The sequence below is a fragment of the Patagioenas fasciata genome, chromosome 12, assembly GCF_037038585.1.
Source record: "Patagioenas fasciata isolate bPatFas1 chromosome 12, bPatFas1.hap1, whole genome shotgun sequence".
Lineage (NCBI taxonomy): Eukaryota > Metazoa > Chordata > Aves > Columbiformes > Columbidae > Patagioenas > Patagioenas fasciata.
Window position 1 is genome coordinate 8,265,181 of NC_092531.1, and position 14,685 is coordinate 8,279,865.

The following is a 14,685-nucleotide window of genomic DNA, read 5'->3' on the forward strand; positions in this document are numbered from 1 at the left end:
AAGTGAACATTCCTGAAGGAGCAAAAGTAAACTCTCAGCCTAGGATAAGAAGGGCTTTAGTTCACAAAAGATGATGACAAATATCTTAGCAGTTATTGATGCTCTAAAAGAAAAAAATCCTATCTTTTCTTGAAGTTCGGAAAAATAGTGAAATCTACGTATTGTTTCTTAAAAAAAAAACCCACGTAACTTGCTCTGTATTTTAAACCTCTTTGATAAAAATCCCTCCAAATGGATTAAACAATGTGTCTTTTAAAAGTATTTGAGATTTTTATCATTAAGGGCAATTAAAAGATTATAATAATAGGAAAGAAATCTTTTGAGTTTGTTGACTCTTCACTTTCTTGGTTGTGTATCTTAGAATGAGACAACATAATTTTATTTTCTACAAATCCGTATTTAAAAGTTTGTCTTTAAAAATTAACCTTATTCAAGTATATTGAGCTATTCAGAAGACCAGGCTCTTCACAGCCTGGAAAGATCCAAAATCTGATCTAATTTAAACTTTCTTCTACGAGAATACACTTACCTAAATTGCTGTATGTAGCACTGCAAGCATTGAAGTCGGGAGAAACTGAAGCTTCTTCCTTTTCTTCCTCCCCTTGCGGGAGCCGGACAGATGACACAGGTATGACGGAGGCGCTGCCGCCATTGTCCTGCTTCACAAACACGGCTCTGGGAACACGAGGGGACAAATCCTCCAGTGTTGTATCATCGGGCACTTGACTGAAACAAACAAAACAAAATCACCTGGAGACCAAAGCTATGATACTCGATCCTTCTGGCAAAATACCAGATTAGGCACTAAATATCTTCAGGAAAGGGAATAAACTGGTAAAGAAATAAGCTTCTTTTGCCCTCCCTTAAAAAAACCCCAACTTTCTACAATATTTATTTTCCTAAATAAGAAGAAATAACTTTTGCCTGAAATAGTAACATGTAGTAGTTCATGTTCCCTACAAAAGTGGTAATAAAATGTTTTAAAGCTGACTACCATCAATGTATGTACACATATATATGCAGGCATGATTCTACATAAAAAGTGTAGGATTTATAGGACAGCAGTGGAGCTTAATGTGCTTTTTACCAATCAGAACGATTTTGCTTTAATCAAGGGTACCAAGGTATAGAAAGGTGGCTGCTAAGTCTTAATAAATTCATACAACTTTAGTGACACATTTTCATATACTGGTAGGATTTGGGGAACGGACACTCTGGGAAACAGCCCAGTAGCTCTTCTAAGCCAGTAATCTATTTCCCATATAAAATTCCCCAGGTTAAAACCTACCCGCATTATGCCAATTGCAAAAGGCCGTGAAGACAGTCCCCTGTGCCCGCTCTTAGCTATGAAGTTTTAAACTGGGATGACTCATAGGACAAAACTGTGAAAATCATGGATTCAATTGGTTTCCATGGATATATTTACTGCAGTATGATTTTAAAATTATGTGTTATATATATATAAAAAATGTTCAGGTTTATTGAAAAAACCCAATCCTATTGAAAACAGCAGCAATTATCAATAATATGCCACATCGAAAAGTCAGAGCAAAAATACTTCTGTGCCTTTATAGTCTCCCACTCACAGAAACAAATACTCCTTATAGGCCAAATCTCAAGAGCGTTATGTCCAATTTAGTTCTCATTACTGCAGCCTGATCAAATAGAACAGCGAGAATTTGCAGTACTTGTGACTTCCATGAGGGATAGGAGTAATGCACTTCCTTCAAAAGATGATCACCACATCATATTTCTGTACAGTTATTTAATTTTGGGGGTAGAGACTTGAAACATAATGTAACTTCTGATTAACAAATAAAAACTACATGTTTTTAAATAGGCAGAGCAGCTGGGATTCTTTAACACAAAACCTTACAGTGGAGAGATTGTATCCTCAAAGAGTTAACATAAATTACAGGCATATATCTCACTATGCCAAAGCCAAAATACTGAAAATGGTGATACACAATTTTCTAGCAATCCCCAAGATTAAAACATGCCAATACTTCGCATAACGCAAGACCCCATGTACGATGCAGCGCGCACATGCTGTTTCTACTCAGCCTCATGAATCTGAGCTGCAGGCTGATACAAACAAAACTCATTAGAACTTGTTAGTAAAAGAGAAAAAACGGCGTAAGTTCAAAAAGATGTAATCTTGAATCAGCATAAAATTTTTTGTTCATTTTTAGTACCATGCATTGGAATCAAGTGAAGAACATTCCATGTGCCACAAATATATCCACATTAAAGAGTTAACCTAATATAATTTCAGGGTAAAGCATACATAAAATTAAAGCAGTGACAAGGCTCTCAAGATTATGAGAAATGAAACTAAAGGCTTGTAATTGCTCTAAATCATATACATACCTGCATTCCTCAACAAGAACATTTTCTTTAGGAAGTAGTTTCTAGTAGCTTTACAGTTCTGTCATTGCCACAAACCAGGAATTATCACATCTCAAAGTAATTTTTTAGTATCAATTGGTGAGGTACAGAACAGACTCATTCTCCAAACCAGACACATGCAAGCACATACACTAAACCTAAGCTCAGAAGCATTTTGCCAAAGTAAACCAACAGCTAGAAAGGAAGAAAGAAAAAAATACCAACTCACCCACTGTACTCACTCACACAATTCCCCATTAAAGGAAATTCTTTCAGGGCCTTCTTGAGTCTTTTAATCATGTCTTGAAACTCTGGCGAGCCATTGATTCCACAGTGTTCTGATGTGCTACAAGTTGTGCAAGCTGTAAGCAACAGGGCTGAACTCTGCACAGAGTGATACACCTACCGCACCTTCATGTTTACCTTAGGGGGTTGGTCTCAGGGACTTGCCAAAGCGCCCCAGGAAACCAGTCAGTTCCAGCCCTGCCTTCTTAACTCTTCCACTGCCTTGGTGGATGAAAAACAGTTCACAGCCTACTACATCACTGTTTTGGTATGACAACTATGGTCTTAGTCATGTTAATTAGTTAGGCAAAAGCAGGTTCAAGTTTCAAGAGGAGCTAAGAACTTAGACTAACCTACTCTGAAAAGTGAATATCTCAAATCTGTACTCTGACCAGTTTTAGTGTCTGAGTCAATACATTTTAAATCACAGCAATTAGATGTCAGGCCATGAAATCTGTGGGGAAATGCTTCCCTGTAGCTTAACAGTAAAGACAGAGAGATCCAGCACATCCGCAGTGCACTGACTCAGAGAGCAAAGAGCAAAATGCCAGCTCGTAATCAGCTCTGACACAACGCAGAAGGAACAAAAGGGGAAAACATCCTCACTCAGTAAGCTACAAGAACCAAATTCCAATGGCTTTTGCTTCATGAAACAGTCTAAACAGTTAAAACTACTTGTTTTCCAGAAAAGTAGAGCAGCTGATAAACAAGTGGTTCTCCAAGATTAGAACCATTAAAGCCTGATAACTTTGTATCTGCTTGTTGATAGTGAGTGATACTTAAAGCTATCTCCTTATTTGGGATATTTATGGTTATTTTGCCAGGATGGATTCTTTGATGCCTTGCATAAGAGCACATATTTAGCTTTTACCATAGTGGGCACAGGCTCCTCTGTCCAAGCCATTTTCTTTTCCCTTTTTTATTTAAAAAATAAACTTCATAGGAAAGGAATTACCTTAGAGAACTCTGCTCCTCGGGCACATGTGGCTGAAACTAAACAACTATTCAGTTAATGGAGGAAGCAGCTCTCTGCACACACAGAACACATTTGTTTTCCTAAGAAGCTGAGATTACGTGCAGCAAAAAAACCTGCCATAAAAATGACTGTCCTTCAGATAACATCCCACTGAACACACATACTTGTCATTCACGTGTGCACAAGCTCAAAACTGTTTTAAAATTGTTTTTCTCTGCGGGGACAAATGCCCCTAACCCTTCCCCTCAGGCTCTCCTCCTTCGCAGCTTTTGGAGGAGAGCCAGAAGATGATGTGGTCTAACTCGCCTTGGTCTTTTGGGAATAGTGAGCATCCAGAAAGCAGCCCTTGTACTGTGGTAGCTTCTGTAAGGACAGTGGAATCACAGCTATTGCGTGACCTGTATTTTCCATGATTCAAAGCACGCCTTCTCAATTAGAGTGATTAATAAATGGCAGTGAATATGAGGGAGATAAAGCAGAATGCTTATAAGAAGTGATTCTGAGAGTGCATTCCTGAATTAGGGTCAGATCTAGAGGTCAAGCTGAGGGAATACAGTTCTGTGTAAGACAGCACATAAATCCAAGTGGCAGAAATTAGTGACAGAAACACAGAGAAAAGCTGATGTGGCCTTAGATCCAGCTGGGACTCTGATCTGCTCTCTGAGGGGACATCAGCAAAGCAGTAATCAATGGTAGGCATACAGTTTGAGATGGGAGCCCAAAAAGGAAGATGACTCAGTTCTACACAAAACCAGTCTGTGTAACTTGTAGATAAATTTAGTTTCAAAGAGATCCCTTTGAGATCCCCTCAGGCCCTACACTTTTAAGCTAATAAAGCTGATATAAAGCCTAAATTGACTGGATAATGCTTGAGGAAAAATGCAGAGAGGTTAATGGCTTGAGGGCGGTCAAAGGCCACCTTGCACAGGAACTTGCACTCAGAACACAGACCACTTTAGTTCTGCAAAACACTAAGCAAAGCTGATCAGTGCCCAGGTTTCTATCAGAGTACATCATGGGGACAGAAGATCCATTCCAGTCGCTCCTGCAGTTCAGTTCCTCATCACCACCATTAGCCAAAAATTGTTACTTGAGAGGAAAACTGAAAAAAACTTCTCAAAGGACAATCTGAAATAGCTATGCCATCAGTTTTATTCCTGATCCTTATTATTTTGAAATTGGCTCAGTTCTGAAGCATGACAAATTGCTTGTTTGTTTTAAAATGTTGTATAATGTGATGTTTGCATGCTCTTTAGAGTCAGTGAAACTTCATGGCAATGAGTTCCACAGGTTAACTGTGCATTAGAAAACAAGCAAACAAACACAAAACAAATACAAATTTTTCTTTATACATTTTAAGTTCTCAGTCTTTCCATTTTGCAGACTGTATTAGAGGAATTATGAGCAATAATGCATTTTACCATATCTTAGTCTAAACTTATAAAATTATAAACGGTAAACCCCCTTGTACTTGGTTCTTAGACAGTGCTCAGTGTTTACAGATTTTCACATAAAATGTTACCAAATGTTTTCCTTAATGAACGTGCATAATTTCCAATTCTGTTAGCATACTAGAGAAAAATCTCACAAAAGTTTTTCATCGATGAAACGGGGTAAGACAGATGGTTAATGATCTTAAATGCATTGTTGAGCATTGCTGAGTGAGGTAAATAAACTTCACTGATATCTACAAAGAGCAAACCAAGATAGATTTGGGGAGAATGAGGAGCTGATAGTTTCACTTGAACTTTTCAGATGAGAGTTTGTCCCATTTCGGTAGACTTGCTCTAGCAAATTTCTTTTCAGCTATAACAAACGTGAATTCTCCTCACCAGCTATGCAAGCTACACTTCACAGGTTTTGGCTCCAGGTGAGAACCTTACCTTAAGACTTAGACTAGAGGTCCTCAAAACTGGAAAGGACTTTGTTTTAAACAGAGCCCTACCGTGACTTCAAAGAGTTCTGTTCTCAAATAGTTTCTGAAGCAGCTGTGGAATCTGCAGGTTTGGATCAATGACAAAGAGAAGGTGGAATGTGGCAGCGGTGGTTATTCCTGCCCATCTCTGGTTGTGATCCTGGTCTTAATATATGACTAAATTTTTGAAGAACAATTATTCCTGTTGTTTTTACTGAGTGATCTGTTAAAACATTCATATTCCTCCAAATACACAGAGCACTCAGAGTAATTTCATGGCTCCTGTCCCACTGAATGAGGAGAGCCTACGTGTCAGCTCCATTCCCCACCCTGTCCAGGCCGCAGATGGTGTCGCACTGTGGCACACCCCAGCCCCCATACCCTACACGTTTTTTCCTTTAATAATGGTTAGTAGCATAACAGAAGTTACTAAAAAACCCACTGAAGGGATAACCCACTTAGGCTAGGCCCTTTAGGTCTTGGTGCTTTAAATCACCTCACTGGAACTGTCTTTTTCCATTGCTTGTATATGGAAATTCAATGCCTAACTCAAATTCTTGAAATCACATTGGACTTACTGTAATTTAAAGCAAATAGTGTGAACAGTCGTCAGCAACCTCAATCAGCACAACAGCAAGCATTTGAGGATTACTTGTACTACTGAAATGCTTCCAGGGCAGGCAGGAACTGTGCAAGGTTTTGGCCGATTTTCTAAGAGATTCTCATCTGTCCCTGATGTTGATGTTAATGTCAGGAGCAACAGTCTGGCTGGAAGTTACTCAAGGTGAACCGTTTGTACTGTGAGTGTGGCACTGGGGTATGATTTGAAGGAGAAGTCATTTCCAAAAGCTTTGATATCTATGTACTCTGGTAAGTATAGAGCCCATGAAAGTGTCCAGTGAAATACCCAGGGGCTATTTTAACAAAAAATAGCCTTAAAAGAACACAAGTTGCTGATGTAGTGTTTAACTGCAATAGAGAAGCATGCTTTCTAAGGCTCAAAACAAACCTTCAAAATATGTATAAATATTACACTCTTTTTGAAGCAAGACACAACAGGATAGTGTTTTCTGTAGCTATGGGACAGCACAACTCCTATCTCTCAGCTATGAGTTAAAATCCTTTTGACAAAGTTAAAATAATTTTAGGAATTAGACTGGTAATCCTAACTTGAGCTATGAAGAAATGCTTTCTTATCTAAACCAGAATGGCATGAATATACAGACCTCAGTACCTGAAGGAAGTATTTCAGTAAACAGGATTATCTTTAGTTCACCCAACTCTAGCCCAAAGACGCTGTAAAAGAAAGTTATGGCCAACTTGTAGCTATGGAAGGAAACTATTAAGTTTAAGATGTAGCTGAATGGAAATGGCTGATCACAAATCAGTTGTACCTTGATTTACAAAGGCACTGCCATCTAAACCAGAGCTGAATGAGGTTTTAGTTTAGCTCTGATGTGGTTTATGAAGATAGAAAAGAATCAGAAGGCCGCTCTGCAGTTTTGTTTTAGGAAACATCTCAATCTAAAAAGCTGCTACAGGGTATAAACAGTGATCTCTCAGTGAAGGAGAAGAGAAACCTTTACCCTGTGAAACTCCAATGGCAACTGTTTGATCCACTAGATAAGAGCCTTTGATATAATATTTTTTTAAACTTCGGTGTGGATTCCACACTGTGCTGTACCACCCTGAGCACTTGCAGTGACTTAGGCCAGAAATATCACCATGTTATCTTTTTAGAGGTCAGTTCTAGGTTTTGCCTGAGAAGAACTGCTGCATTGTGAACTGCAGGTGTTCTAAGAAAACCTGATTTTTGTTCCAATTAAATGATCTTTAGCAAAAATTAATCTATCTACAAGTTTTTTGTACATTTAATACATTAGTATTTGCTAGAACCTTTTGAACAAACATATGTGCATCCTGGCATCAAACAGAAAGAAATAATCACATACATAAAACAAAATCAAGTTCTTTTGTATAACAAAGACATAGTTTTCAGCTTTCCAAAGAACTGACTATTTTACAAGTGCCATTCAAAGGGAAAAACTGACCTTTCTAGTGATAACTTTAAATAGCTTCAGATCCGTTTTGTGGTTATGTTATCAACCTTTAGCAGTTTTGTAATCCATTGCAAGTAAGGAATACTGTCTCTTCATTTAATTTGCTTTCAAGACCCCCCAGTAATCTGACATTTTTAAAGCTTATCTTATTTTCCAGGTCATCAGTTGTTTTTTTTCAGTGGGCTTATTGTTGTGGGCATTCTGAGTTAGACAAGTGTCACATTCATTGATTGCTATCTTCATGTTCTCTGTTTCCTTCTAAGCCTCTGCAAGCTTAACTGAAGATTTTAAACATCTTTTCCATACACATATTTTAGCCTCAATTAACATTAACCTTTCACTAATACTTGAAGAGTTAACACAAAACAAGTACAGCATTGTCTGCTTGTGCAAAAATGGAAGTTGACAACCCTGATTCTCACAAACTGGGATCTTAAAAACAAAAGCCAAACCCCTTGAACAACAACAACAACAAAACACTTCCTTTTTGGGCACTATAAGGTCTCACTTGGTCTCTTTCACAATATTAAAAATGAAGTAAAAAAACCCAAATAACTTAAGGCTTCAAATTGCATCAAGGTAATGGAATACAATAACGGAAGGGTAAAGATAGCCACTGTTCAGTGTTCCCACAACATATGTCTCAGCACCTCAGTGCATTTCCTTTGAAATGTGTAGAAACCATAGAACAATATTGTTGGAAAGAAGAAGTTCCAATTCTAACATTAGGCAAATTCCAATTTTCACCAGGGGAAATTGTGAGATATATTACTTTGACTTGCAGAAAAATGAAGAGTAAGCTTTCTTTCTGAAATAAATGAACAAGACAGGACAGAATAACCAGCTGCCTTCAACAGCAAGGGCAGAAGGCTTTCTAGTAATAGTGCAAACATATAAACCAGGTAACAGCACCGTCTCTAGGGTGGGCTAAGAACAAATGCCAACTACAACCACAGCCATTAGCCCATCATTGCCCTTTTCCCACTGAGACAAGCAGCTGCTCCTTCCTGCCTGGTCCCCCTGGCAGATGAGCAGATTGATCTGGCTGAAAAATAACTGCCCAGTGATTTTTTATTTGGATCACTTGCCCAGTCTGGTTCACCACAGGTGACCGCATGAGCTGTCTTGCCAGCACCAGAGCGGGCACCAGTGACATGAGAGCAAGTGCATCGTACGGCAACGTGCTCGGTGATGCTGCTGAAAACAGATGTTGCTACAACCTCATTTTCTTTAGGTTCCCCTGGAGATAATAGAAAAAATGGGTTCCTCTAGAGGGGGGTTAAGAGAACAAACTTCTCAGTTCTTTAACTCTCTAAAGCTCCCTGCTTCTCCCCATTTAATTTAGGGCAAGTCTAGAGAGACCAGACTCCTACCAAGGGTTATTCCAGCCCTGGATACATTCCCCACTGTCTTGGCCCTTAAACTACAATAAGCACTTTAAATACAGGGATGCCCCCTTTTGTCATTGCCCACAGCCCTGTGGTGCTGTTCATGCTCCTACTGGCTTTAATAGTTTCTGAAAGTGCTTAATGTTTCTGAAACTCACACCCACAATTTGTACTGGGATTTTTTTAAACCCTATTTGTTAATTTTTGCATACCTTTTTTTTTTTTTTTTTTTTTAAACTATAAAATCCTTGACCCTGAGATTGCAGTTCATCCATTCTGGCAAAAGGCAAACAGCCTGAAAAGTAGTCCTGATCTTCAATGAGAATGCTGTATCAGTGCTCCCAAGATATTATATAGAAGTGCACTTGGTGCAAACAGTGACTGTTAGTTAAAGACATACTTATTTTACTTTAAGGTAAGCAGCAATCAGTTTATAGTAAACTTAAACTGTGCTCACATTGAGATTTCTATTAGTTTACATCAACTGTAAAATTATTTTAACTAAAAATCACTGCGACTTTCTTGTATAGACAACAAAGAAAAAGAACATGGCCATGATACATTTTCTGAGGCTCACTCATAGCTCAAAGTTAAAAAAATTCCAGCCAGTAGGTTATTGTTATAAAGAATTAAATAACACAAGTTTGAAGCTATTTTGGAATTGGTTTGTATAATAACACTGGAAGACCTATTTCTATACATCCACATGGGTATTTTTAAAGCAGTATTTTAAAAACAGTGCATATCTGGGAATAAAGATGCTTCTCCATGTTCAGAAAGAAGCAAGAAAGTGTGTGTACCCTTGATAAAGGAACAAACAGACCTTGAAACCAGCAGACACACCTAAAACACGCAACTACCATGATCTTCTAGGAGTAAAATATCTACTGGCCAAATACTTTCACAGGAATTGAAACTACGAGACATTTTAGTAAATTCTGTTTAAAAAAAATGAAACTGCTGAACAAAATTGTCAGGCAGAAATGGAGCAACCAGCTCTACTGAATCCAGTGCTGTTAAAGGACAAAGTGTATTAATCACTAAAGGCCTTGCAAAATGGAGATAAATTATTTTATATAAAATCTAATTCTATTATTACTTTTATCCATGTGTTTTTGGGGAGTGCTGCAGCGTAACATCAAGTTCATTAGTATCTTTTGTGTTCTTGGGTATGTGAGATAAAGTTAGCACACCATCTTTTATGAGTCACAGATCATTTCTATTATGCTTTTTAATAGTTGCCTTTATTTCTGCTGAGAAATACTTTATTTTCCTATAATATAGGAACACTTTCTTAAACTAGAAATTGAGGAAAATGTATGTGATTTAATGTAACATGGCTATATGTTGGTGAACCTGCAATACAAACACCAGTTATCTGGTACTGTTTCTAGTATTTTTTTAAATCTTTTCTGACATCCAATATAACACAAAGATTTAAAAAATGTGCTTTAAGTTACCTAAAATAAATATACTTTGAAAAAATTACACTTAATGCCATAAAACTCCTTAATTTATCCCCTTTTCAGCAGTATATACAGGATGGTTCACAACTAAGTGACTAAAAAAGATGAGCAGGTTACCTGGGGATTTTCTTGGGAATCTGCGGGGGGGATGAATGGCTGCCCAGTTTCTGTTCGGAGCTCTCTGGAGACTTCTCCTGCATTTCTCCTTTGTCTTTTGCCAGCACATCCGTGATCGCAGACTCCGCTCCGCTCGTGTTTGGATGGTCGGCTTTTGGTTCAGCTGGTGCTGGTTCACATCTATACATGAACACAATCGATGGCTTCTCACTCGAGTCTGACTTTGCCTCGCTGAACCAGTGATGACGTTGGACTGGAGGAGGGGGGAGCATATGTATAACAGTTCCATCCAGACCCACCAGTTTTCCTTTCTCTCTTTCTTTGTCTTTGTCTTCCTCATCATCAGTTTTTCTGCGGCGGAAGAAGCTCTTAAATGATATCCAGCGTTTGGGTTTCGCATCAGCAGCTCGGCGACCTTCTGAATGAAGGATTGACTCAGCCTCCGTCGACCTGGTGGGGCTGTTTGGTTTGGTCCAATTACTGAAATGTCTTTGCAACAAGTTGCTTGCATGGTAGGGGGAAGAAGTGGACCGTGGAGGAGGAAATGGCGGTGCTTGCTCTGTTTTGGGACTTGTGGTATTTGGGGAGGCTCTCACTGGCTTTGGAGAGTGAGTGGCAACCGGGTGTGAAAGTGAGTCCTTCTGCATTTTAGCAGCAGTGTTTTCCACCGTCTTGGATGACTCTATTTCAGACTGTGATGTAAACAGAGATTTGGGTCGTACCAGGGTGTTTTTAGTAGCATCTGCATCGGGGGGTAACGAATACAGTTCTTCTACGCTACAAGACTTGGGCCCAGACTGAGGCGTTTCTGGAGGAGACTGTGGAGGCTGGATAGAGGCCACAATCTGTGAAAGCACCGTACTTGCATTCTCTCTACCACTGCTGCTGCCAGCAGAAGCCTCTGGTGTTACGTCTACTTTGGCTGCAGGCTCTTGTGTTGTCTTTTGAACTCTTGAGGGGGAGCTGTGGTCAGAACTGTGACTCCTCTGTGGTGATATCTGACTTTTAGTGAGACAGCTATTAAACTCTTGGACCTTTTGTGCCACAGAACCCAGCCTGCATTCAGAGCTATTAGTCACCCCCTTTGCCTGGGAAAATTCAGTGGCTTTACTTCCTATGGCTTCAGTCATTTTGCTTTCTGTTTCAATTTCTTCATATGTGTGGCTTATCACACTAGTAGTTTTATCTTTGATGGATAGCTCTCCGCTGGTCCCTAGAAAACTTTTATAGATAGCCAGATTATCATATGCATTTGGATTGATTACAATAGGAACTTTAATAGCATTTTTGGAACTCTTAGCGTAAGTGGGCTCATCATGAATGATAATAGGAAAAGGTGGCATGCCAGCATTATTGTAGCTGTTGAATTTTATCTCAGATAAATTGGGAGACTTAACCGGGATAGTTTTTGAAGAAATATTTGTAGCTGTAGGTGAAGTAGGAGCTGACTTGTGGTGGCTTGTCTTCCGGGGGGGAACAGAAGGTCCTGAGCTGTTACCCATTAACTCCACCTTCGGTATCTTCTGTCTTGGACTAGTACTAGAAGTCCACACTTCTTGATATCTGATTGCACTGGGCTTTTTCAGATTAGCATTTATGCGTACAGGTGATGCTGCAGAGGATGTAACAGGTGTGCCTGGAGTTATGGGTGAGCTCGTGTTAGATGATGTGGTTTTGCTTTCTGAGGTTTCAGTCGGACTGTCCTTACATTCATTGGTCATGGCAGCTGATACATCTACTACGGTATATGGCTTGCAAACTGGTTGTTCCATATTCACCACCCTGTAAGGTTTAGCTTGCTCTTCCACAGGCACCAAATTGATAGTTACAGCTTGACCAGCAACATCTGATGAACTTTTATTCTCTTGCATATCAGTCTGCACAGCAATTTTGCCATCCTTCTCTTCCAGTCGAAGTGCGAGGACTGCCTTGTGAGTTTCTAGACTTTTCGGAACATTTCTGGGAGGTTTTGACACATCCTTCACTAGCTGATTATCACAAAGACTTTCATATTCTGGTTCAATCAGTTTGAGGTCCTGAGGTGTACTGGGAGATAACCCTCCATTACAGAGCTTCTGTGAAGAACTGCTGGTTGTTCCAGAACGAGACTCTTCAGTCAAAGAAGAATCAGGAGATGTAGAATCAGAAGATACCATGCTCTGCATGCTTTCTTGCCCGTAAAGAATCACAGTCTCTTCCCCATAACCATTTAAAATTTCATCATAACTGTCATCATAATCCACTGCACAGATCCGCTGGAGAGACTTGTTTCTAAGGGGCACAGTGTTCCATTTCTTGTCGACACAGAACGGAACAGGAGACAGGGTGTTAGCTCTAAAATTAGCAAAGCGAGGTTGGCCCCTCATACGAATTTCCATTGCTAGCAACTCTTCATCACTTTCATCCCAGCTCTCATGCTCTTCCTGCATGCTGCCAAAAAACGCATCATCCTCGCTCTCATCTCCGCTAGAGAACTCTGGATAGCAGAAACGTCCACCTTCGTTACTTATTACTTCAGTGCTTCCACTCAGAATAACATGCTTACTGTGTGAATCCTTCATTCCACCCATCATGCAGCTTGGAGGGATCTTTCTTTCTAATGATCTTTTATAACAATTATTTATTCTTCCCAAAAAGGTCTCTCTCGAGTTCATTTCATTTCCACTTAGCTGAGGTGTGGTATCCAAACCTGCGATCTCCTTCAAAACTTCTGTCAGGCCATTATTATTATTATTTGGTATCTTACCTACACCATCATTGTTGCCATAAGGCCTATGAACATGGCTATAACCTTCAATCTCATCTTCATTGTTATTGTTCAGTGGTTTTTTGTTCAAGACAGCTTTGTTTCGGTTCCAGCCTGCAGGCACTGATTTATTCTCACAGAGATCCGGCGTGCTGATTTCACTACATACACCCTGCCCATCCACTACCATCATGGTGGGTTTCACGGCTATAGTGGGTTTCTTTGCCACAGGGGGTCGGAAGTTGCCTGTATTTCTCCCACGCTGGCTGTTACTTTGGTTTGCATTGGATTTCAGATTGCCTTGGGAGAGGGTTTTTTTTTCAGATACAGGGGGTAACTGATGCAAGCTTTTGGGCTTGAAGCAGTTCTTACATTCACCAGGTTTCCAGACGTGTTCAGTGAACGTGTTGCAAGCAGACATTTTCCCAGAGCTTTGTGCTTGATGCTCTGCTGTTCAGTGCATGGTAGGAATTTCATCCATATGTGTTCACTCTGTTCCCCTGGTACACCTACTGTTTGGAGCAGTGATCATTCTGAAACACAGAAGAGAACGAGGGTAAGAATGGAGAAAACCAGGCTGATCACTGTACTTACACTTTCTATGCTATAAACAACCTGGAATAAGCAAGTAGCCTCTTGCTGATGTCTCAGCCATTTTAACCTAAATTTACAAAACTATGTAAATGAAATGCAAAAAACGTTGCAAATATCATTCTTCTCATACATAAAGAATTAAAGCTTTAGCAGCTAAGCCCTGTATTACTGAAAGCAGAGAAAGAAAGAGAGAAACGGCAGCAACTGAGAATTGAGAATAATTCTCCTGACTAGTTCAGGACCATTGACCTTTAATTTTTCCCAATAGAACAAATGCGAGAAAGAGGATATAAAAACAAAGATTAGTGCCCATTGCTTTCAACATAACTACTTAAACATCAGACAAGAAACTAAGAGCATATTTACTCTCCTAAATGCAATTGAGATCACTTGTTTTCTCCTCAAAAGAGAATGAGCTCAGCTTAAGAGACAAAATATACCCAAGCAATTGCAAACTCTGGTGTTTTAGTGCTTTTTTCATCAGAGTCAAATGATAACTGGACAGGTGTTGTGGCTGAAGGGACAGGCTGGACAGCTGTCCTGGGGAAGTCAGTTAAAAATGCTGGGGAATCCTTTCCAGAAAGTCACTGTTTCTTCTCCTTTAGCTTACAATAGCAGCAATAAACCATTCTTATATCCTCCAAAGAAAACTATGGATTTTTAGTCCCTGATTTGTTTCACATGTAGCTTTTCTACCTAACTCCTCCAGAAATAACAATTGAAAAAGAATTTAAAATCTCTTTCAAAGAC

General features: G+C 39.4%; 1 protein-coding gene across 8 annotated transcripts in view; it reads right to left on the reverse strand.

Annotated features, from left to right (window-relative positions):
* The window catches only part of PEAK1 (pseudopodium enriched atypical kinase 1), a 110,496-nt gene that overhangs the window by 20,565 nt on the left and 75,246 nt on the right, over positions 1-14,685 (reverse strand). For 7 of the 8 annotated variants that reach the window (XM_065847504.2, XM_065847500.2, XM_065847502.2 and 4 more), the window contains 3 exons: positions 10,596-13,874; positions 2,618-2,734; positions 530-726 (listed from right to left, as the gene is read on the reverse strand). In XM_065847504.2, the coding sequence (XP_065703576.1) occupies positions 530-726; positions 2,618-2,734; positions 10,596-13,762 (3,481 nt within the window). In that variant the 5' untranslated portion in view covers positions 13,763-13,874. The remainder of the gene's footprint in view (positions 1-529; positions 727-2,617; positions 2,735-10,595; positions 13,875-14,685) is intronic. The other variant, XM_071813796.1, reaches the window with a different exon arrangement.